This window comes from Ammospiza nelsoni, chromosome Z (genome assembly GCF_027579445.1).
Source record: "Ammospiza nelsoni isolate bAmmNel1 chromosome Z, bAmmNel1.pri, whole genome shotgun sequence".
Classification (NCBI taxonomy): domain Eukaryota; kingdom Metazoa; phylum Chordata; class Aves; order Passeriformes; family Passerellidae; genus Ammospiza; species Ammospiza nelsoni.
Genome location: NC_080669.1, coordinates 45,409,397 through 45,435,490, shown reverse-complemented (window position 1 = coordinate 45,435,490; position 26,094 = coordinate 45,409,397). Strand labels below are relative to the sequence as shown.

At 36.8% G+C, this 26,094-nt stretch overlaps 1 protein-coding gene across 1 annotated transcript in view; it reads left to right on the top strand.

The window, feature by feature from the left end:
* Positions 1-26,094, top strand: part of ANKRD31 (ankyrin repeat domain 31) — a 61,996-nt gene that overhangs the window by 4,829 nt on the left and 31,073 nt on the right. Inside the window, 11 exon segments of the mRNA XM_059492000.1 lie at positions 599-645; positions 1,295-1,374; positions 2,536-2,576; positions 5,868-6,530; positions 9,720-9,859; positions 10,286-10,413; positions 13,467-13,646; positions 16,518-16,660; positions 18,865-19,009; positions 20,484-20,542; positions 23,245-23,407. Coding sequence (XP_059347983.1) covers positions 599-645; positions 1,295-1,374; positions 2,536-2,576; positions 5,868-6,530; positions 9,720-9,859; positions 10,286-10,413; positions 13,467-13,646; positions 16,518-16,660; positions 18,865-19,009; positions 20,484-20,542; positions 23,245-23,407 — 1,789 coding nt within the window.

The window sequence follows — 26,094 nt, the reverse complement described above, 5'->3', positions numbered from 1 at the left end:
AAAAAGAGATCCGAGGTCTTTGTAATAAGGAGTTGGAATTTGGCTCCTACTGTGACATCAGTGCTCTCCGTACCCACCTGCTCTTTCCTGTGTTGGTTTGTGGCAGCCTTGCCACTCAGAATTGGCTGATATGCAAGTCTTGAAGTTCCCTAAATATGGAATTTATAGGGATATTGAGGGCAGTAAACTAAACATCACAGTCCTTGGAGCAGCACACTGTCTCATTTAATGAAAAAAAGTTATCAAAGAAAGATTGAAACTGTGAGTTGAAATTAAAACCTTGTGTTTTGGTCCTTTGGTGTATAAAACATCATAAGTTTGGAGCAATTGTATCTTTGTTGCAACAGTTTGTTTTCCTTGTGGGTGAATGTTTTATTCTATAGTCTTGATTTATTTTTCAACATTTTTGTCAAATAGTACAAGTAAAAAAAAGGTTTAAGTGGAATGCTTTTGTTTCTTAGTAGCAATGTATGTAATATTGGATCTAAGAATTCCATTTCCCAGCTAAGTTACAAAAGGAAGAAGATAAGCATGCAATGAAACTGAGAAAATAAACAGTGAAGTACTTACTAACTAGTTATGTTTTTTCTTCTTTCAGGTACTTCAAGAGGCATACACATGTGAGCAGTCTCAATCCCTACTGAAGTGAGTATAGTACATCACATAGGAATTCCAGTCAGGCATACTGTAATTAAATAATCCTGTTATGCTTGCATTTGTATAATATTTTATTCCCAGTGTTCTATTGAGAAACAGTGGCAATACTGTTTGAAAACTGTTGAAAAACAGTTTTCTTGTTTGCTTAGTGAAGGATCTGTATTTATGTTGCCAGTAGTTCAGTGTCCAGTGTGGACCAAATGGTACTTGGATTTATTTTTGTTGATGGTCCTACTTTAAATGGTTTAAGAACATAACCAACAAGAGTAACAGAACTTAGGGAAAACCATTAAATGAATAAAAACTTGTAATAAATAATATTAGACTTTTTGTTCCATAGTAGGAAACTATGGAAAGTTTTCAGCAGAAGATAGATTTATAACAGAAATATAGAAGGAAGTAATAAAGAATAGAGAAGGCCAGTTTTTTCACTTAGAGAACAAATGTGCAAACATTGCTAGCTCCACATAGGAAATCCAGAAGTCTTATTTATTGCATGTCCTTGCAAAGAAAGGACCTCTAAAATAACTGCAGCTGTTTCCACAGATAGCAGCCAATTCAAAGTACTGTAAAAATGTTCCTAAGATGAGCAGATTGCAATTCTTTAAGAATTTTTTATTCTATTATTTAATCCTAGGGATTGGATAAACCATTCACCACCTATGCCTCATTTTTCATTAAATTCTGCAGCAGAGGAACAGCAAAATGATTCTGTAGGTATGTTGTATTTGTACAAAACTAGGAGTTGCTCCAGCTGAGGCAAAATAATTTGAGAAAATAATTTTATAAGCTGAAGGTGAGTATCCTTTTAAGTTTATGCAGGATCTGACTATACTTGTTTTTTACAACAATTGTTCAGTTTTTATAGTCATGGACTGCAAGTTCTGTTTTTGTAAGTATTGTGTTAGGATTGTTGGAAGAAATAACTGTATTCTCAAGCCAGTAGTATGTATCAAATTTAAAGTTATTTCATTGCTGTGGAGTTTTCTGATAAGGGTTACAGGCCACATGATGCTTAAATACCTTAAAGATGTGTAAGGTAAAAAGGTCATGGAGGGTTCCTGCTTGCTTCTTTCTAACATACTCAGGAATCAAAGGCATCTGTGAGAAAGATGCTCAGTTCTAATGCTACTGTTCCTCTGGTCCATATGGCGTGTACTGCTACTTAAGTTGTCCTTCCATTCCTCAGTGTTTCCAAAAGTGCAGAACTAACCCATCTGTTTTGCTGTCTTCCACTTGAGTTTATTTTTGGTAATCCAACAGAAAAACATTCACTTTATTTCTGATTAGGAAATTGCCACGGAGTCACATGAATGTTGAAACAAGGTGATGAGATCAGGGGGTTTGGGATCATTGCTGTCCTGGGGCAGTAAGGTTTTGGATTGTTTTAACAGTATTGTCTAACTGCACTGTGATTAGAGAGGACAGAGGCTAGGTCTTGTCATGTGAAATGGGCGGCAGTTCCATCTGCTGATAGTCTTTGGAAACAGGACTCTAAATTACAGTGAAAAAATGTGACAAAATAGCTCTGGCATATTATTTGGTGACTAACAGAGCCTAACCAAAGATTTTATTGTTAGTTCCCATTAGGAGAACATGACTATAGTAATTTTTAAGGTTTGAAACTTAAGCCTCAATTAGGAAATTAAACAACATCCCTCGAAGAGTTCAAAAAAAGACTGGATGTGGCACTTGCTGCCATGATCTAGTTGAATTGTTAGGACATGGGTTGGACTTGATGATCTTACAGATCTCTTCCAGCCTTGAATTTCTGTGATTCTGTGATTCTTTGAAATTTTGCCATTTTTTAAGGAGATGATAAGAACTTTCAGAAGTGGAAAGTAAAACTGAAATATTTTTCTGTTCTCCTAAATTTAGATATCGAATTGAATGGATTTCAAAAGGATTCAGAAGAAAAGGTAAGCAAGCGTGTAGCTATTTACACTGACACTGAGCACATTGAAAACAACTTTAAAGCTAAGCTTTATTTTCTGTTTTTTTGGTAAGAGCTGTAGTTGCTGAGCTTGCAGTACACAAGGGTAGAAGCATGGCAGTGAAAGTGAGGTGGGAAGGACATCATCATGAGACAGAGTCTATAAAGGCTGTTACTTAAGCTAAAGTAATAAAGACACTTAGTAGCTTAAAATGTTCTCCACCAATGAAAGCTATGAGACAGGCAGTGCATTTGGATGATCTCTGAGGATGAAGAGGTTATCTGTAGCTGTCTTTTTGTTTGGGAGAGTCTTACTTGTGGTCAGAAATAGGTAGTTAGCAGAGCTCCTGCTGTGAAAGACTCTGCTTAATGCAGATGTCCTATCGTTATGACTGTGTCATCTAGTCCCATTGATTTGTACATACAAATAAAAAGTTAGGGTTCTATATAAATCAGTTTTACTTGACATTTTTGAAGGATCCTTTTTGATGTTTATGTCAGGGGAAAAGCAGTTCTTAGCAGAATTCACCAAAGGCAGATTTGAGACCAGTATTGATACCAAAATTGGCCAGATAGTAACTTTCTAACACAGTTGTGAGTATTTGAGAGCAGTCATTCTTTGCTGCAGCAGGATCCTTGGAGGATCCTTCACTCCATTGAGAGCCCTGAGCATCGGGTGGACAGGCATTGTCATACATACCAATCCTGCATTCGTTAGTATCCCCCCTTACTTGATGTTCATCTACATAGTTGCACCCCTTATCAGAAGTCTTTATATGGTTCTTTGGCATCTTCTTTGGGTGTTTTCAATGTCCTTTTTAGGTGCCTATTCCTTGACCCCTACTTTTGAGTAAGCACAGTATCATTGTTTTACTTAACTTCTGCTTCATCACACTTGCAGAACTGAGCTAACATCCTGTTTGCGTTTTGTATGGCTTCTGTTTGCCTAAGTTATATCCTTAATCTAGTTCTCCAAGACTGTGCTGTTCTATTCTTCTGTCCTTATCAGAGTAAAGTGCTGTTCTTTTTTGCTGTCCTTATTGCTCATGTCTTCCAGCAAATATGAGTGATGACAGGGTGACATATTCCATCTCAGAACAAAGGAGGAGAAATGAAATCTCTAAGGGTATTCTTTTCTGGAAATATACAACTATTAATATAAAACTATAACTTTATTAAATGAAACATTCTTATTGTACAAGGTTAGTCCCATAGAACAAACTCTAAATGCCTTGAAAGAGAGATTGCCTGTTATTAATAACCTCTGGAGAATAGGCAGATTGAATGCATTGGGAGTATCTCCAGAGAAGATATTTTAGGACCCTGGAGTAAGAAGACTGGAAATAATCACTACAGTGGATTTTACTTTTTGATATTGGCTGATGTTGGCCCTAAGCAAGGTCTGAGTCCTGCAGAAGGATCTTTAGTGAGATGAACCAATGACAATCACAGGCTTCCATGTATTGATTTGAAGCAAGGTCGGGACAGACCCCTTGACAACCAGCAATGACTCATTGAATAGTTTGGTTTTTTGTGTCCCTGAAAATACAAAATCTGTAAATTACCATCTGTGCATAGAGTTCTGACACCTCACAATTAGTCTTGCTGAGTTTTCTTGGTTTTGATGACGTAGCAGCACTGATTTCTATTGTGGTTGGTCTGTCTATAGTGGGGCCAGTACTGCTCAGTGTCTTCATTAGTGGCCTGGAAAGTGGAACACACAGTATCCTCAGCAAGTTCAGAGATGGTGCTGGAAGAAATGACTGATAGAACAGACAGTTGTGTTGTCATTCATAGGGACCTGAAGAGATAGGAAAACTGGGAGGAGAGGAATCTCATTAAATTTGTCAAGGGGAAATGCAAGAAGTTCTGCATCTGGGGAGAAATAACCTCAGGCACCAGTACAGTTGGGGACTAGCTGACAGGAAAATAGATCTGCCAGAGAAAGACTTTGGAATCCTGGTGGACTCTCTACTCTGCTGTTGTGGGACCCCACCTGGACTTCTGTGTCTGGAGTTTTGTGAACATGTCACATTTAAGGGTTGAATTTCAGTTGATTTTGGGGATTTTAGAATCTTGCAAAATTTCACCCACTCTTCGACACATGCATTGAGCCTTTTTCTTGGGAAATTTGTAATACATATACATGCTGTTTATACCATACTTCTTCAAGTAAAGGAAGTTATCACTAAAGTCTGGATGAATTAGAGAAGTGGTGTAAAAATAAAATGTAATTCAATAAAGCAAAGTAAGAAGTAATCAGTACTTAGAAACAATTTGATGCACATGTAAAAGATAGGAAACAGCTGGCAGGGGAATAATTTTTCAAGAAAGAAACAAGGATTTATACTAGCTTGCGAACTGAACCTGGATGTATGCAGTCAGATTTCTGCCCTTACTGCTTTGTTGTGTGTGAGCTTTATCTAAATCATGTCACCAGTGGTTAAAGGTTTCTTGCATTGCCTGGTATTGCCACTTGCTGGCAGCAAGACTCCAAAAATGAATTGAAAGAGATTTTCTTAGATCCAGTATTACTAAGTACAAACACTATTATATAGAAATGTTATATAGAAAAAATATGATTTAGGTCTCTGAAGGCATCATATATTTTTTTCTGCGGAGCATTTAAGACAAGGATGGGGAAAAATTAGAAAAGCAATTTCTTCATGTAAGAATGGGTGCTTCTGTTGAATGTAGCTCAAAATGATTAAAAAAAACAGCAGTACAAATTTTCCAAGAACAGTTATGATTTTGTGCTCTGTACTCTGTGGAAACCACACCATACAAACTTCTCAAAATCCTAAAGTTTTGAACTGAAGTTTCTGAGACACAAATCCTCCATATCTGTATTGGATCCACATAAACATGTAATCACAAAGTTATTGTGAATATATGTTTGCTCTCATTATTTCTGTGTGACAGAAATTTTGGGTGACTTTCTTTTAAAGCCTTATAACACCTTCAGGTTATTTGCTGTTGCCAGTGGTAATGACATAATATCTTTGACTAAAACAGATATAGTCTCTTCTGCCCTGGATTTTCACTGCTATAGAAGTCAACAGCTGAAGCTGAAACTTCTTTTGAAACTGAGCTCTCAGTCTAACTCTTGTTAGTATATTATATGAAGGCTTTGAGACTTCCAGGTTTTGCAAAAGTTCATAATAAAATATACACATGTATAAAGAAGAGAGATGACTTCTAAAGTGAATTTTAGTTAAATGCTTTTTAGTAAGAGTTGCTCTATTCTTTTTTGTAAACTTTTAAATTTAATTTTTAGATATCACGAAAATTAAGTAATGAAGATTGCTGTCCAGAAATAAGCATCTATCTTCATGATCCTGTGGAAGACATAATAACAGTTCAAGAGGAGCAGACACCAGAAAATACAATGCCACATATTTTAGATTATTGCCACAGCACCTGCATGACCATTATTGACACAGATAACACAGTAAAAGAGCATTCCCTTAATAATGATACAGATCTTTCACTGTCATGCCTAGGGAAGATTTTCATGGATGTATTCGCTGAACTGAATATAGAGACTAGTGAAGTTGACATCAGTGATTTGTTGAGGTACCCTAATGATTCTGAGAGTCTTAAAGTTAAAAACTCATTGCCTGACAAGCTAGAGTGTCAGGGTCATGCCTGTTCCGTCAATCCATCAGCAGCTGAGAGCAATGATGTCCTGCCACTAGAGCTTGTGGTGCCTCTGAATGCCTTGTCAGGATCAATGGTACAACCTGCCATTCCTCTGGTGCCAAATGAGAGACAGCTCAACACCAAGGAAGAGCAGCTAAATTCAGAAACCTGTGTTCTGCAGGTAGATGATGACTGTACTCAAATAACAAATGTGATGGAGCCTCGGCTTGCTGCAATTCAGGTGGAAGAAGTAAATGTCTTCACAGGATCTAATTTGCAGAGCACAACAAATGAGCAAGTATAACCACAATTTAATTCATATTTGAAATTTTATGTTAATCATAAAATATTATATGAAGCAGCCAAATTAATTGAAAATGGGAATCTTAGTAAAGAATAAACTAGCATCAGTAATTTGCATGTTTAAGTAATTTCAGTTGTTTTTGTTTTAAAAGTCCAGTACTGTATTTCCTGTTTGGATGTATTTGTGTTATGAAAATAGCTAAGCTTGCTGGGATGGGAAATCCTAGTGAAGTTAGTTTATTGCCTGATGTGGAAACCTAGAATCAGCCTGGGTTTTTCAGAAACTCCTAGACCGCCTGTACATATTCTGTGTCTCATGTTCTCTCCAAAACACCATTCTGTTATTCATTGTAGCATACTAGTATATACCAGCCAATTCCATCTCCAGGTTCCTACTGCATCCTGTTGTGTTTATGATACAGGCAATAGTGTGCTGTTTTCTTTTGTCATAGTTCTCACTGCTGTAAATGCAAATGCTTTGCAAGTATTACAAAATAGATCACAGCAATGTCTTTCCTATAGACTAGAAAGATTATTCTGTGGGGATTTTTTACACATGTATTTAGAAATGTTTTTTTTGTATTTAGTTCTGCCTATGCAAGACATACTGAAAAAACGGAGGTGTGTGTTTATGTTCCTGTCTTTCCCTGAAGAAACCAGTATGTACAGATAGAGCTTATGATCCTTCCTGTTGATTCTTGTGCTGTAAAGGTGTTCTGTAACATGTAATTTCTGCTCAGTAACTCCAATGCAAAAATATGGAGAGGAGCATGAAAGGAAAGCCATAGTTTCTTCCTGTTTAGATTATAATCAGGGAAAGAGAAGGACAGATAGGAGACATAGATTTACACTACAAACTATATTAAGCATCTCTTTTAAACCTGCAGCGTGATTCTATGCTCTGTATTGTATTCGAATTATCTGGAGCTGCTAATCAATGATCAGGCATGTAAAGCTGGCTATTTAAGGTAGTTATACAACCCACAATGGCATAAAGCATCCAAAAACTATGAGTTAATTCTGTCTTTTCCTAGTAGTATTAACAGAATATATCAGCAAGTAAGTGTGGCACATTAAATGTGCCACAAAGATGGCTAATTTCAAGGTGCTGAAAGGTCTGTGGGTCAATTGTCTCAGAACCATAGCACTTTACAAAACTCTTTCAGTGATGTATTTGTTTCTGAAATTTGCAGCACAGCTGTGTGAAGATTAATATATAGATTTACTCAAAATTGCAGTTAAAATTGAGAGGCAGAGTCTTGTGGAAATGGAGATCTCAACCCTCTTGTCAAACAGCAATCAACCTTATCTTTTCTTTGTGCCTTTATCTGGTATTCTTAAAGGCAGAAGGTAAGGGGCAAATTACTAAGAAAAAAGAAACAGTTAATTTGTTAGTAACCGTTGAATTGTAACAGTATACTGTTCACCATGGTTTTTTCTCATCCTTCTTTCTTTGGAGTATTTTTGTGTTGAAACAAGTATCGAAAAGAGGAGAGTCTGTACTGACTTGTAGATGCAATCAGGATGCTGGACATGCCAGATATTTTAGTATATGGTCTCTTATAAAGCAAGTGTGCAGTTTTTTTTCCTTTGAAATATTTTCTTCTCCTTCTCTAACCCTGCTCCCAGTCGCAGATGTGGATCCATGGAAAGTACAACTATGATAGTTTTCTAAAATAATATATTTGACTTTTTGCAGCTGCCATACAACCATTAATGACAGGAAAGACCTTTGGGATCATCAAGTCCAATTATCCAACCATGGATCACTGTGTTTACCAGTAAGCCATGTCCCCACATGCAACATCCACCTGTCTTTTGAACATTTCCAGGGATGGTGATTCCACCACTTCCCTAGTCAGCTTGTTCCAGTGCCTGGCCACACTTCCAGTGAAAAAAGTTTTCCTCATATTCAATCTAAGCCTTCTTTGGCTCAAGTACAGGCCACTTCCCCTTGTCTTATTGCTTTTTACTGGGAAGAAGAGACCAGCCCTCACCTCACTACAAAGTCTTTTCAGGTAGTTGTAGGGAGCATTAAAGGTGCTGCTGAGAATCCTTTTCTTCAGGCTAAACGACCCCACATCCCATGTTAACATGCATTATCTCTTGACTCAGAGGGACCACTTCTAAGAGGACAGTACCCCTGTTTAGTAACGTCTCTGCTAAATATGACAGTTAAAATATTAAATCAGTGCATTCTCCATTTGTGTTTGTTTTGCAAAAAAGGACTAACCAGTTGTCCCACATCATTGTGAAAGAATTTCTGTGTGTGTGTGCTGAGGGTGTGTCCTGAAAGCTTTCAGCATTACTCAAGTATGTAATAAACTAATTAAACACAGGTTTCAGGAGCTTGAATGATGCATGACAGCATGTCCCACTCATATAGCTAAAACAGTGAATGAACTCAAGCAACTCCAATTAATTGCCATGCAGTGACCTGTCTCTAGGGTGGGATTGGAGTTAAGTCTTTGGTATATATGAATCATTTAAATTCTCCTTTGCACAACTTGGGATGAGGAAGAGCTATCATCTTGGAGTAGCTCTTCCTCTTTACAAGTGGTGGGGTAATGAGGATGCCTAGTGTCATCTACATGCCTGGCTTTTAGAAGGCTGAAGGTAAGTGAAGTGAATCTCAGCTGTAGTGGCTGTAGCTCACTGGTATATCTTTAGAAATAGCTGCTCAGCTGGGAGTTACTGAACTTCAGGTGAAACAGGGATCTTTGTGTAAATTTTTTAGGCTTCTGCAGCAGTGAGACAGTATGGGCTATCTTAAGACATCTCAAACATCATCTTATTTTTTAGGATGGGAGCTCATGTCCATTGGACACTGAAATTAATCTGTTGTCATTTCAAATGTCCAGTCAAATAACTTTCAGATAGAACAATTTTTGTTTGCTGTCATCCAGCCTAGATTTATATTTGAAGTTGTGACTCTTGAGTACCCTAATTCTCTTGGTTAATTCTGCCAGGAACACATTGCATGGCGTACTACTTCAGGATTGCCTCTCCTGTGGCAGCCTCTGTCTTTCATACCTGTAGAATTCCAGTTATTCACTGAAGCAATCCCTCAGTTCTCTGTGGGCATACAATTTAAAAACGAGTGTTCTTGGAGCTCTTTTATATATGGCCTTTGTTTTAACTTCATGTCTCCCAGTTGCTTCTAATATTTCTTTTTTTGTCACAGCCTGTGGATGGTCAGCAGAGAGAGAAAGAAGTAATGTCAGATTGCTTGGATGCCACCTTTAGTGAGAAAGAAACTGGTGAGGGACATTCATATTCAGTGGAGCCTGCAGCATGTGTGGAAACAGCCCAAACAGCATCAAGGTGAGACCTCCTCAGGAAAGTACAGAGATTGTTTCCTCTCATCACCAAATTCTGGAAGAAACAGCAAGAATGGTTCAGAGTGGCAGTATAAAAAGAAACGAAGCTAAGCATTTTAGGTATGAGAAATTTATGCATAATAATTCTTATATTATTTTATATATATTAATGTAATAGATACAATGCATGTGGAGTACTCATTTGTCATTTTAATGACTGCAAATGATCAAAGAGAAAGATTTTTACTCTTTATTTAAAGATCTGGGAGTTAGTTTCTCTCCTGATTTACTCCTTATTCAGTACTACCTAAGTTAGCCTGCTATTACAGAGTTCCTTTTGAAATCAAATGTATTCATATTCTTAGCTCTACTTTAGACATTGATTTATATAAAGAATATTTTTGTTGATGCTAAGCAAATCTCTTGTCAGTAAAATTCAGAAATCTCCTTTGGAAGACAAGCAGGATCTAGAAGCCATCATATGGCAAGAAATAATTCTGAACGAGTATGCAGAAGCTAATCAGAGGAGAAGGAGCAAGAGAATTGACAACAAACGGAGTAAGATACTATGTTTTTATAATACACATTATTATTTGAGCAACTATACTGAATCAAATATAGTTCATAATTTTTCCAATATATTGTGGCATGATTTTATTTAAAAAATATGGTGTAAGCATTCATTTTAATAATTAAAGTTATGATAATTTCCCTTATTCTGTAAACCCTTATATTAGCAACCTAGCAGATTAACTTGTTTGCATAAGAATCATGAGATGCTTTTCAGAATTCAATTTTTATTTGTGTTTTATTTGAAAAAAATACGGTATGTACTGAAAAGAAGAGAATTGTTTTTGTGCCGAGCTCCATTTGTTTATCCTTCTGCCATGTAGTGTTGTGTGCAAAATCATAGTCAGAGCAGTGCCATCCCCAAGAATTTACCTATACAAAATGGTTTATTCTATTCTGAATGCCTGCGGTTGTTACCCTGTCTACAGGATTAGAGGGCCTTTACTACCACAGAGCACTCTCTTTTCTCTTTGGAAGTATTTTTATTTGGAATATTCTTTGTTAGAGAGACAGATTGCTGATTTTCATCCTTTGAAAGTACATGCGGAGAACTTCTTGGCCTTGCAGAGGAATTTTGTGGGAGAATAAAGAATTTCCTCACTCAAGTCTTCACTCCAGCACCTTTAAGATTAAGTCTTACCTTTTGGATTTTTTGATTTTTTTTTTTTGTTTTGTTTTAAGTCCACTCAAATTGGGTTTTCCCGCTTACATACAATCATTTAAACACACAAAATTTTTAAGTATTTGAGTTGCAACAGCTATGTTATAGATCTTAAAAAACATGAAGAAGTCCACTTCCAGTTAACAGGATTTAATTCTCTGTTGCAGGATTTTAATTATTCACAGTGGAAGCACCATTTTGATGAGATTTAAAGTTGAATGACTAACTCATCTATTTCAAATTGACTTGCTATTTTCCACTCAATAAACAAGTTACTGACTATTTAGCATGGTTTCTGCAGAAAGAATTGCACTGTCTATAGAGGTAGCTTCATGGTAAACCAATTCAGCAAGCTTACCTCCCTTTCACATCAGACTTTTTAAGAGCCCATGAGTCATCTTGGTTTGGTAATTCACTCTAAAAACTGCCCCATAATAAGTTTTGGTTTGGGTCTGCATGTGTCACTTGTTTTGCACAAGGTCAGGCGCAAGGAAAGCTCTAGGGAAGGCAAGTGGATGTAGTGGGATATAGATCCCTTCAAGGAAGATTTTAATGAGGTAAAGTGTAACATAAAACTGCACATGATTCTGTTTATGTCTGCACAGTTTAATCCCTCCTGAACAGCTTGGCTGGTTTAGACCAGCTTTGACTAGTGACTGCTTGTCGTAAACAATTGACGTCTTACAAGGCTGGACTGCGGAGAGGGACTGTGTTCTCAGCTGAGGGAAACCCCTATCTATTAAATTCTAAAAATCTACTCAGAGTCAAGAATTTAAGAATGTTTTGAATCAGTCCAAGCTCACAGTGTATCACAGTGTACAAACATCAGGCTGTGTGAGCTACATCTCTAGAAGAACTATGGGTTTTAAGGTCTATTTCTGGTGATATATATATATATATATTGAATTTTGCCTTTTTTGCTTTTATGTATTCTCTATATTCTTTACACATATATATGTAGCATTGTTGCCCATTATTGTATTTGTAGTTAGTCTGTCCTACTATTTTTCTGTACCTTTTCCCTAGCATGATAGGCAGAAAGACAAAATACATTCCAAAGATTCCAGGCTCGGGGTCTAAGGCCCCTGTCCTATCTTGGTTCTTCCTGGGAGCCAAGGTTGAAACCAGCTCTTTGAGACACATTTTCATAAACAAAATTTAGTTCCTGTCTAGGTGGGAGGATTCAGAAAAGAGTAGAACTGGGCAGGAATTACCTCACCACTTATGTCTCTAATTGAGGATTTTTGTCAGTTATGTTAATATGCTAAACTTATAAAACTGTATTTACCCCACGTGGGGATGTGGATTTTTCATATCTGCCTCTGGAGGCCTCCAATAAGGACCAGCCTTTATATTATCTCCTATACTAATATTGCCTTGAAAGTGTGTTTTTTTTTCATTTCTAGGTTCTTTAAGGCATCACTGGCACCTGGGTGGAGTTTTAGGTCCTGTGAGGCACACCTGATACAGCTTGTGGAGAGGAGCAATGTGTATAGTCCTAGGAGTTTTTATGAGTAGATGAATTAATGGCCTAGGCCTGCACTATGTTTATCTTCAAATGATTCTCCTGGTCTTTCTTCCTTTCTTTCTTCCCTCCTTGTTTTTCATCAGAGGCGGTAGCCAGGATACTCTTCCCTACATATTGGAATAGCAGTGCTGGTGAAGTACAGAGCAGCTGATCTGTGTATTGGAAATAATTTAAGCCAAGCTGAAAAGTGTGATGACTGCATGATGGGAGATAGTGTTTGTTTTGTTAAATACTAAACTAAATATTAAAAGCAGTCTCTTCTAAATTTTACTTTTTACGTTTAGACCTCATATTCACCTTTCATTCAATGCAGAAATGACTGAGCTGGTTGTGAAGTAATGAGAAAAGATAACCTGAGGGAGCTAATATCAATCCTAGTGTAAATACTTTCTCATGAAGCAGAGACTTTAAAAGATAGAAGAGTAAAAAAGAATGGTGCATAAATTTTACTTTTAAGATAAGTTAAATTACTTAATAACTTACTAGTTATTGAAATGGTCACCTTATCATGATTTGAATGCAAAATAGTGATTTTATTATCCATTGGGAAGCAATGCACCTTGCAAAAATTTCATTAGAAACGAAAAAATCTGAAGTTAAAACATTTCTACATACTCTTATTTCTGTGTGTTTAATTTCAGTTGGAGTTTTGTTATGAAATTCACTATGACATCTTTTATTAAATGGCATTATTATTAAATTTGTGATTATTTTGAGATTTTCATTTTTACTAGATTGATTGAACATTTGTTTCTTCAAGAAGCTTATTTACTAATTTTGATATAAAGTGAAGCCAAGATAAGAGAGAAAATATAGTTCTCTGTGCAACAGATCTTTTACATTATTTTTCAGAACGAGAAGCCTTTGTTAGGAATTCCCTAAATCCAGCTCGCCCCCTTTCACTTTCCACAATCCACAGGAAGAATGTGTATGGTGAGAACTTACTACATAGAGCTGTTACTCACCAAGACATAAACCTCGTACGTAGGATAATAAAAGCTGGTGGAAATGTAAATGCTCAGGATTATGCTGGTAAGTTGCAATTGTACTAAAATACTATTTTCAGTACAAATACCTGCCTATAACTAATAAAAGCATATATTACGAGTTTGTGTAGTGGAAAAGACTAAATTTGTAACTGGTTGACTGATTATTAAATTTTTATTGGTTTAACTTAGTACTTGTTCATGGGAAAAGATGTAGATCTAGTTATAAAAGTATACAAGAAAAAAAATTTTGAGGGAGAAGTTAAGCACTTGAAAAAGTTACAAAGTGATGCAATTAGGTTTACATGCCTTAGTTCAATGATTCCATGCATACTTATCACAAAACAGTCATTAAATACAGTTCACTAAATAATCACTTTCATAGGTTTTAAAGTTGGGGGGCATTTTTTGTCCATTTCAGGGGCCAACTTGAGATGTCAAGATATAATTTTTCCTGTTAAATTTTTCCAGGAACTTTGATTTCACCCTTTACATCTTGAGAGAAGTTGAGCACAGCTTTGAATTTTTAAAGTTGTGATTACTTGGTGTTTTCCATTTTTTCTTTGTTTTGGGCAGGGAAAAAATCTTGACGAAGAGCAACCAGCTGTTAATGTTTTTATCAAAGCAATTGGCCTTATCCAGTTTTGTGGGTGTTACTTTGTGTCAAAGACTTCACTATGCCTTAATTATTACTTGGTTGTTTCAAATATTAGACTCTTCTTAATCTGCATTTCCCTGTCTCATCCATTAGTCTCTGAAAAATTTCCATAACAAAAAAAATGTTTCAGACAGCTGGCTCTTCTGCTAGAAAACTTCATTCTTACAGTCTTTCCATATTGTTCTAGAAGCTAGGATTTCACAACTGTCCTGTGGGAAAGAAAAAAACCGCATTCTGCAGTCATAGGCTATTGTATAATGCAGGCATATAATGGACCAGAATTAAGGTTGAAATTCTCTGTCTTCTGGAATATATTGAGAGATAGATTGGGTCAGCAGCAAATCTCAGACTTCTACAGCAGAGACACTTGAGCTAACAGACTGACTTTTAATATGTACTAATGTGTGCTGGAGGCAGAGGAGAAAATATTTTGTTGGTAGGGTTCAGACCCTGTGTTGACAGCTGAGAAGTGCTGATAGTGCGGGTTCAGCTGTGGCCACAGTAGGCAAGTGTACTAAAGTGCAATGGTTCTAGATTTTGGGGTCACAGCTGCTTGCTTTTTCTGCCTTTGTGTATTTTGCTAGGCCACCATCTTTTCATCCCCCAGATTCTGGCTGCTGGTTCTTGTGGTGCAAAAGGAGCAGAGCTGCACAAGATATCTTTTAGTTGTACTCCTTGAAGAGATAAGAGGTGGACCTGGCCCTGCTTCTTTTATTTTCGGTGAGGCAGGTGAAATCAGAAAGACTTAACAGACTTGTGTCATTTTGGCACGCACTTTCATCTTGGTTTCTTTGCGTCATTGTTCTGAATATTATATACTGCCTCTGTCTGTTCTCCTTCTTAAAGCTTCCCCCCAATTATTATCCATATCTTAGCCTAGTGTATTCTTTCCTTATTCCTATGCTATGGTACTCTGCTTCAGTACCTTACTGAGTTTTTGGGATCTTCTGTTATTTGTTTTGTTTTGGGGGTTTTTTTCTCCTTTTTTTTCCCTGGACATCAGCATGTAGGATATGGCCAACATATTAAAGATACTGTCTTGTACTCTAAGTTTCAGTCTTGACTCACAGTGTCCTGAGGGATCTGAGAAGCAGTTACACTAAAACTTGTGTTTCTTCTTGATTTGGAGCATGCACAGTGTCCTTGCAGAGTCACGTTGCTAACCTTTAGTGATTATTAATTGAATGTGTGGCAATTTCAGTTTTTCCAGGTCTTGTTACTGGATCAGGTAGAGTATACTTTTTATTGAAAGTGAAATTAGTGCATTCCACTAAATGCAAATTTTTATTATCTCTTTAATAGATTACAGAACAGACCTGGTTACTAGGAATATACAATATTCAGGGTTGGGTTGTGTGTGAAAGAGCCTCGAGAGTTTCCCTCTAGTGAAATTAAGATAATTTTCCTTAATGGGACTTAAACAATCTTACTAACCTTTATTAATACACATATTTAGTATGTGAATTAGGCCCTAACAAACTTCTAATAATGGAAAATTGTTGAAGATCAAGACTATCCATCAAAGCAATCTTCTGGAGGGCATGTTACTTTCAGAGCTGGAAGTTAGCAAGTGGAAAATCTTCTGTGTGTTTCCCTTATGTCTCTCACCCTGCATGTTTAAGGACCTGATGCATGGTTATGCAAAATCCAGTTCAAAGACTTGCATTCCATATTTTTCCTAAACTGCTCCTTCATAGAGTAGAATTCATGTGATATCTTGGGTTTTTTCCATATATCTGGGCATGAATATGCAATTTTACTAGGGATTTTTCATTTATTTGAACACTCGAACAATTCTTGGATGGCATTACAAACATTTTTGTTTGGTAGTAATGCTTAATGTCTTTATTTTGTCACTTGTTTCTTACTTACCCTTTTCAGCATAGCCATGTAAATAAAAGAGTGCAGTGAAAATTGCCTTGTCCTTAAAATAGCATATATGTTTTATTCCAGGAGAAGTTACTAAAATATGGGATTAATAATTTCTATTCTCTCCTTTCATAACAGAACTATCAAATCTAAACCTACTGTTGTTACTGCAGCATCTACTTCCTCAGTAGGTACAAATTTTGGTGAAACCATGAGATCTCCCAACCCTTGTGACAGTCTCACAAACATTTCTTCACACACCTTACTGGAATGCATCAGTTTTTACCATTTCAGTGTACTCTGTGAAGTCTTCATCAGAGAGAACCTAAAAGTGACATAAATTTCTAGAATTTTTTTCAACCGAATGTGATATACATTTTTTTTTTGTAGGCTTGACTGCGCTACATATAGCAAGTGTGGAAGGCTTTTATGAGATAGCAAATCTGCTTTTGAAAGCAGGAGCTGATGTTAATGCTACGCAAAAGGAACAAATCACACCCTTGGAAGATGCAGTTAAGGAAGGCCATTATGAGGTATATCTGAATTGAACACAAAGTGTGATTTAGGAAGAGAAGTTACTGTTGTTGTGTCTGGAAGGTCACGTGTTTTTGTACATGGCTGGTCTTTTTAGATTATAGGTAAATTCAGGAGCTTGCAAGTCCTCTCTGCCTGGTTTCTATTCAAACTGCTCCATGCTTAAGATTTGTCCAAAAGGAGAAATTTTTTCTAACTGTTTCATACAATGGTTATACTACTGAGGAGAAGATTGCTACTGCTTAATACTACTTCATTCACTGATTTTGTAGTCACCCTGCAGAGTAACTTCTGATTTGAGCAGTCTTCTGGACTATTAATGACATTTTTTTAATGATTTAGGATAGGAGTCATGGATATATGGCAGGTCATCACAGCCATGCACACCCATGTGTTAACACAGAACATGGAGGATTATGAAGACAGCCTTATATTTTGTAGGGTCTTAAACTGAACACTAACTGAATAGTCAGTTTGATTTAATGGTAAAATTTCTTGCCAAATGCAATGTTTTCATAAGCCTGTGTCTGAATTGCAGATACTCTTTCAGTCTGGTGGTGGTCACCTCCACCTGACTGTGCATGTTCCTAGAGTAGCCCAAATTTGTGTAGGAGTTCTGTGTGTCCCTTTTATCTGCTGGCAGTTTTTTTCTATAGACCTGCTTTATGCTGCCTAATTATTCCTGATTTCCAGATTTTAAAGGATTTTTTGGGGAGTTTTGTTCCTGAACATTTGGTCTTTTTCACAACTGAGATGAGACTTACTTTGTTTCTCCTGGAAAAGTCTGTCTGGAGCAAAGGGGAAAGGTGGACTTCTGGTTAATATTTTTTTCTGAGGCTTGAGAGCCCCAAGAATAAATTGCAGGTTGTGCATCACAGACTGTCCCAGGTTCATGAAATGTTTCTGAGTTTTGTGACTGTCACCTAAGATACCCGTGGCTGTGGAGAAAGGGCTCTGCATCTCTGCAGGTAGAGAGATGGGCCAGCAACTTGAGTGATGCTGGAAGAGCACTGATCTCAACTGCAAAATAGTGATAGTGATTCAGTAATATGACTTACAGTAACATGATATTTGTAACTGTATTTTTCAAAGCTACCTTCTCTGTGTGAATTTATTATTGTAGATTGGAAACACAGCTTTTGACTACTTTATAATTTTCTGTACTGTACTGCAAAATCTATTTATTTCAGAAAAAATGGTAAGCATAGAAAAGATTTTCTAGTGGTCAAATTAAAGGGGAGAGCACCCAAGTGGTGATGCTCTCAATGATCCTGTTATGGAAGAAGAGTTCTCAGTGCTACTGGTTGAAAAAATGTAAAGACTTGGGACAACTTGTGAAACCAAAAAGGGCTTTTGCTGCCAGCTGAACCCTTTTTATTTTCCTCTCTTGTTAGGAGAATGTATGAATTAGGAAAACTTCATTAACAATTTTCTCATTAGCACACTGGTTAGAAGTAATGAGGGACTTGAACACGGAGGTGGGGGATGTGAGTCAAATTCAGTCTGAAATGATAACCGATGCTCAAGAAATAAATACAGAGGTACAAGTAAAATCACATTAATGCTGAAATAAGATTGCAGTTACCCATAGAAATGAAATAATCAGACTGTAAATTTCCCATGTCTTAAAAAAGTATTTTGCAAAGGTTGATGGAAGATTTTGCTAGTGGTAATTTCTTGAGTAACAATAGATTCAGGCTTTGTATTTGTGCAAAAATCATAATGTTGTTAGCAAGACCATCTCAATATGTTTTGTTTGAGCAGATATTGCATGTCAGAAATAGCTGTCAAAACTTCCCTTGCAGTCACAGGAGGCACAATAGACACATCTACAGCACAGTTTATTTTCTCCTAAAGTAGATACCATTGCTGGATAAGCTGACTCAAGCCCTAAAATCACCTGTTATTTTTTGCCAATTAAGAGCTATGGGAGGATGAATCCTTCCCTGTATTTTGAGAGACCTTGTTTTAATGGCATCAGGTACAATGGAACAATTGTAAAAATAACTGGAATAATTCATAAAAATAACAGAGCTATTAGGACAATGATGCATCTAGGGGAATGCTTGGTGTGTATGAACTAAAAGAAAGAGAGATTTGATTTTAGTTGCTTGTGTTGTCAAGTATGAGAGAGAGAAGCCTGTATAAGGATTCTGAAAAATACTATCAGAAAAAAAATTATCTGAAAACCTTATTTTTCTAGGTGGCAAACTTATTACTTTGGTATGGAGCTGATCCCTTATTAAAGAATCAGATGGGAAAGTGTGCATTAGAGGAAGCTTCTAACCCATCTATGGTGAAACTTCTTGAAAGTTATGTGGCAAAATCCAGAAGATACTCAGTAGCAGGTAGGAAAGAATTACTCTGACATAGCATTACTGCTAAATGGAGAAATTTAGAACATCTGTTGGATTATATTTCCTTAATTACTGCTAATACCTCAATGGCCTTCATTGTCTGATGTCTTGTGTTAACAGTGAGCACTCCTTACCCTCCACAGTTGCTGTACATTGACAAAGTGTAAGTTTCCAGCTCTTTCTTGGGCGGGAGTTACCTTTAAAGTTGAAATGAGGATGTGGAACACAATAGTTATCTATCTAAATGGAAGATGCAGCATTGCTTGACTTGCTGATGGATGAGATATGGTTTAGAGATAGAGATAAAATTAGGTTTTAAAATGGCACAAAGTCTGAATTTTGAAAGATCCATAAGAGAAAAAATGAGAAACTACTATTAGATCTAGAACTTAGGGGTTGCCAAGCCTTAATTACTGATAGGGCAGGGCACTTGAAAATATTACTGTAGGTAACAGCTAGTGAAGTTGTAAGGAAAACATTGGATTAGAGCTAGTGATTGGCTAAGGAGGGAGTTGGGTCTTGTACATTCTTGGGAATTTGTGAAATTGTGAAGAAATTTTCGAGGAGACTGTTTGATCAGAAGCAGGTACAACGTAAGCCTTGATTACAGCTAGGATTAAGACCATGGACACCCATGGGACTGTGTGGGCTGTATTATGTGTAAGTCAAAAAGAGTCCCCATCCCTCAGCCTATTATCCATTACTGCTTTTCCACATGGATGGCTTTAACATGTAGTCCAGGGATAATCAAGAGACTTCAGACAGGCAATTTTTTCCTCACTTTTTTCAGTTGTGAGCAGGGACATTGGAAGCAGACAAACCCCATCTGTTAATGCATGACTCTGTAGCTAATGTCACTGCCACAATTGTGGGTTTTTCAGTAACGGGACGGTCTGGATATCCCCAAGCCTTCTGGTGTCAGATGGCATTCACCTTTCTCAGAGAAGGAAGAAGGTCTTTGCTCATAAGTTAGAAGGGCTCATTGATAGAGCTCAAAACTAGACTTGAAGAGAGACTGGGATGATATCAGGCTTGCCCCTGAGAAGCTGTCAGGTGACATGAAGATTAGATAGGTGGGGTGCTAGTGAGGGCTCTCAGCCTTCTGCTCTGAGATTCTTTGGGTCTCCTGAAGTGCACTTGAAGTCTTACAGAGAGGAGCCAGGGGTTATGCTAAGTTTCAAAAAGAATTGCTCAGGACACTAACCATCAAGAAAATTTGAAACATTTGAACAAGATGCTATTTGCAACAAAGATTAGACTCCAAAATTTGATAAATATTTTATATCTTGATATGTTTTAGATTCCAATAAAACCCTTACGGGCCTGATAATTTTTCTTGAAAGCTAAATATTGTAAATAATGTTACATGCAATGCTGTAGACATAAGACAGTGTATATGTAAAGTATAAAGTAAATTACAATCTCTTCAGTTTTGGTTTCTTTCTGTCTTTCATTTTCATTTCAGGTGGAGATGATTCAAAGATGTTAAATGCTCAGTGTATAGAAGATACAAATCAGCACCAGGTATATCTTTACGAAGAAATCTGATTTGATTATAAATTGTTAGGAGTTTGCTGACAGTCTTCGGTAAACTAAAGCAGATGACTGTTTCTGAAGTATGTTTCAATTCCAGCACACAATGTACTAGATATGTCCAGCAGGGACTGAGAGTGACAGTCAATGTTAGGTTCATCCTTACTAGTACTTGGGGTAAGGTAGAGCCTCATGATGATACAAAACAGGCAGCATCTCATGGAAGGTGGTTCTTGGTGTTTTTTCAAGTGCTGCAGAGCTAACTACAGGAAGTGTGGTACATCAGTGCCTGTTCGTACTTGCAGAAACCTTACTGAAACTGCCTTTTTTTGCCTGGCTTGTAGCAGTAGGATAATTATGTCCTGCCTCGGTGCAGAGTAAGTTGTGCTGGGTTTTGAGAGAAAAGGGTTGGGAACACACTGTCTTGCGTAGGTGTTGCACAGTTATGCTGTGAGGTCTCAGCAGGATGAGGGAGCTGGTGCTTCATGTGAAGACAAGACTGTGATCAGTCACTTGGGTCGGTGTTTGCATATAGTGCAACAGCTTTTAGCATTAAGAGCTGCATTTTCTCTCTCTATTTTCTTCCTTTCAACAATGATAACAGATAATATCTGAAATGTACAATGTAGAGTGCATAGATACATCTTTTGGAGCTTTTGAAGTTTTATGTGGTGATGATAACTGTCCTTGTTACTCACAGTTGTACAGTCTACGCATCCTTTGAAATGTTCTGGTGGAGCAGCATCTATGGTGTGTAGTCTTAGATTATGCATTAAAACATTAAATGATTGATAAAGATGGTGCTGTAGACATTTAATTATGTAAACCTGTTGCTATAGATTTGTAACTGATAATTTCAGTAGTTGTGTCAGATGTTGAAATGTATGTTCTGGTTCTCTCTCCAGTATAAAGTAATCAGAAGGCTAATGCTAGATAGTCACTGTCCTTTGGACCAGATGGGTTTTGAGATTACCATGAGTTAATTCTGTGAGGTTTTGATGTTTTATTTACCCTTCTTTGTAATTTCCTGGAATAATTGCAGACAGCCTTGTCAGAAATATGAAACTAGAGCTCTGGTTTATGGCCACAAAAGCAAGGCAGTTTTAAAGGCATTAATTCAAATTAATTCAATTTTCAAAAATAAATACGAGTTTAAAGCACTTCAGTAATATTTATTGTTTTATTTTGCCCATGAAGTTTTTCATTATTATACACGTTTCTTCGGTCCTCAAATTCTTGGTACTTCAAAAAAGCAGCACAGAGGAAATCAGTTAATTTTATAGCAGCACAGTTTTCTTTTAGTATATAATAAAGGAATTTATCAGAAAATGAAGTTAATGATATCGCCTGGTTTGGAGATAGAATCAAATGCAAGTGTACCTCAACATGATAATACTGGAGCATCAAAGGAAATTTTGCTAAACATAAACAAAGCAGAAAAACAAGTCAGGTGGAAAACACAGTAATAAAGATCTTAGGAACTTTTCTCTGAAGGCAGAAAATTTAAAAAAATTAAACAACAAGATCAAAAAAGGCTATTCTTATCACAGAGGCTACAACGAAGAGTAAAACTATTCAGAAATACTATCTCATGTCATATGGACCTCAAGTATAGTTCCCTGTACAATCCAAGGAGCTTTAAAGAAAGCATATTTTCCTCATGATGGGCCTAATGAAATGGGCCAGACTATTGCTGTATCTGTTCATAATTGTTGCCTCCCACTTAATGTTGTAGAGCAACTGAGCTGTCAGGTGGTATTGCGACAGGAATGTAATTCAGCAATGGTACAGTGAAAATTCATTTGCAGAGTAAAAGGGCAGCACTGATGGAAGCTCAGCAATTCCTTTGTAAAAGGACGGAGATCACTGATTTGTGTTATCTCACATCCATGGTTTCTGCAGACAAAGTGTGTGCACAACATTCTCAGACTGTTTAGTGGAAAATCCTAGCTCTACAGAGACAGGGCAACTGAGAGAGGAGTTTTAAAAGATTTAATTCCATTATCAATCTCGTAGAAGGGTGAGACAAGAGATGTAAGACTCTATGCCATTTTGTTAGAAACTAACCTGTTTCCTGATTACAGTACCTTATAAATGCTTTTCACCATATTGGCTTTTGCCGCACAGTGCTGCTAATACTTCTAACACCAATCACCTGTTATTTTACCCCACGTGTTCTTGCTACAATGCATCTTTCGCAGTTCTGATTCTCCAAAATATCTGGTCTTTTTGCAAGGCCATCATTTGAAACTTGTTTCTAGTTCAATATCTCTCAACAATGTCATCTCTGTTCCATGGCCTTTTTAAGTCAGCACTCCTTATCTCAGAGTTTGCATACAGATGTACAAGACTGTGTGAGCTTTCAGTCAAGTTTTGAGAATCCTTTACAAATCCATTTCAATCCAAGTCAAGTGCTGTAAGAGCACTTGATTCTCAGTCAATACTGATTTGCTTTGACTTCCTCTCACAATATATCTGTTTTAAAGTTACAACAGGATGTGGCAGGGATCAACACAGTCTCAAGCAGAGTAATAGCAGTAATTTGAGTGACAGGAGTCTAAATACAGATATGAGAACACCTTCAGAGTAATTTGTTGCAAAACTTGACAAATCAAATATAATCTGATGTTAATGGAAATAAAACTAATGGATCAGCCCTGAGTTTAAAACTCTCTTTGCCTTTGTTTTGATAGATTTCCTTACAGACAAAGGAGTCAGAACCAGCATGTGCAAATCCTCAGGAGACAAGCCGAAAAGCAAAGGCTGCCTCATATTCCAGTAGCAGCAATAAGAAGTTTTCATCTAATCAATCACAATTGAGTCAAGCATCAAAACAAAAAACATCTAAGAAGTCAGGTGAAAAGTTAATACTTTATAAATCAGTGGAGTTTTTTTTCCAAATGTACACGAGGAAGGCTTTTTGAAATGTATGAGGGAAAGTTTGGCAAGAAATATATAGCAAGTTGAGCAAATACTCTAGTGCATAGCTAAGTTGTTCCAGAAATATCTGCGCTCCATTTTACAGAATGCACATTTTGTTTATGTTACATTGATCAGTCTTTCAGCATTGTCGTTGACGGGATGCAAGATCATAAGTGAGAACTTTAGGCTTATCTTTACTTAAGTATGTTACATAAACAGCAGTTTAAAATAACATTTGATTGGTCTTTAGTTAACTGTTTTACATGTCACAGATGAAAGAACAGGCCTCTTCATATATTTGGCACACAAAGATCAACTTATATTTTGTAGAATATGGTAACATACAGAATGTAGCCTCATCAGGCACCAATCTGCATAGACTCTGATTGTACTGGTACCTTTGGGTTAGCTATAGTATAGATAGAAACCTACTTCCATGAGAATAAGGATCTAACATCCTCTGGTAGTTCTATTTTCTTCTGCCTGCACATGCAGTTTTTTGTTTAGCATTTTCATCCCATGTCTAAAATTTGCATTTATCTTGTAGCCTTATGATCACAGTAGAGCCCTGCTCCAGCTCATCGTAACCTCTATATATTTTCACTTACAGATTTTTTGATAAAGCTGGCATGCATTGTGTACTTTGGTTCTTTCTAGAATGAGAGAACCATGGTACTATGGTACTCAAGACCTACTAAAACCAGAACCTCTAGTTCCAATAGGATCCCTTCACTCTTAAAACCTTTTTTGCCTTCTATTTGTGCCATTATGATTTTAAAAATATTTGTTTCAAACATGTGTCTTATATTTTGGTCTTCTCTGGGGTAGCATGTCCCAGACTACTTTTTTCTTCATAAGAGATTCTTCAGGTGATATTTTATTTGATAAATTTAATTATTCCTTTCATACCAAGAGAGTGTTGCCATTTCAGAGGTGGTGCAAGAAAGTATAGCCCTTCATACAGTTGAAGGCCATAATAAATTTGGAGTCCAGGACAATGGCATTCAGATTGCTGTAGAAATAAAGTGAAAAATGGGATTATGTTTTCTTAGTTGTGGGGTTTTCAGATTTTTTGCTCTCTTACACTTTTTTGTCATGAACTGGCCTTTTTATCCCATCTGATTGCTTTTGTGTCCCACTGGTCTTCCTTATATTATTCTATTATTGAATAAAAATATTTTCTTCACAATTGACACAGTGTCACTTTCATCTACAGTCAGTCACGTACTAGGCTTCCAACATTTCCATTCTGCTTATACAGAAGGAAGGTACAAACAGCTTGCTTCTTTTCTTATAGTTCAACCTGTGGAAATAATTGCTCACAGACCCATGTGGATGTATTGAAGGACAATGTCCTTGAAGTTGCTGAGGTATGTCAGCCTAATCCAACCTGATTGTTAGTTACCATAATCTCTTCATTTTATCTTTGTACTGTGCTGACTGGACTTTGTATTTGCCAAGATCTGGATCTTTCCTTCTCGTGACCCACCTGGCAATGCATCCCACAGAGAACCAGCATTTTGCAATTCAGAAACCAATGTCCCATCATGCTTTTGCAAATGTTTCCTAACAGCCATGAAGCAAACTGTTGTGCTTGACAATTTAACTGGAAAACTTTGCAATTATTTCTGTTCACTTGCAGCCAATATTGCTAAGGTTCATTAGCTTAATGGGCTGTTGTGTACCCTTTTTTTTCCTTCAATGTCTGTAAAAAATCCCTAGGACATTCTCCTATGAATCCAAAGGAAAGAAAAGGAAGAATCAGAAAGTGGATGATTGCTTTGGGAGTTCAGAAGCTTTTAGACAAAAGACATTATCTTATGGTGAAGTAGGTCTTAGATTGGATGAGTGTTTTAATAGTGTGATGGGCTTTGTGTGCTCTAGAATCTCAAGTTTTCACTTAAAAAAGGAGCTCTTGAGTTTTTCTTGTTGCCTATACAGTGTAGGCCAAGCAGTGTCAGTGCAAAAAGGGTTGCCTGAATGCTTTCTCACAGGTTTGAACAGCCTACAGTGAGCTGATTTAAAACCATGATGGGTATATCCTCACTGTATGTCTGTCTGTACTATCACTTCAGTCTGTCTTTCATGTTCTTCCAAATAGTCTTGTATGACAAGCTCCGTAGTTTACTTTGAATGAAACATTGGAAAAGCCAGTTTTCTAGAAGGCAGGAGGTGCCTGAAGAAAGGCAGGTGTCAAGTGCAGAAGATGTTTGATACTAATGGGTAATGCTGACTGGAAATATATTAGAAAAGAGCTTGTTTGATGAGATGAGGAAGATGCATAAACTAATTGTTCATAGCTATAAAAGGAGCAAAGAAAACATGGATGAGAGTTGCAGAATGCTCACTGAAAACCTTAAGCTTCTATGTTCTTTGAATAAATTACATATTTTCAAGAAATCATAAAAAGAATACCGTAAACTCTTAAAAATATCTGGGTAGTATGATAAAAGGAACAAGAGTTTGAAAAAATTTAGCATGGATGATAGAGCTTTGAAAGATTTATATGTCCTGTCTCTTTAGTACCAGTTTGAAGAGGGGGTTGTCCTTACTCAATATATATAATAAGTACTTTGTTAATCTCTTTTTTCTGTTGTATGTCTTAGAATTTGGTAGATTGT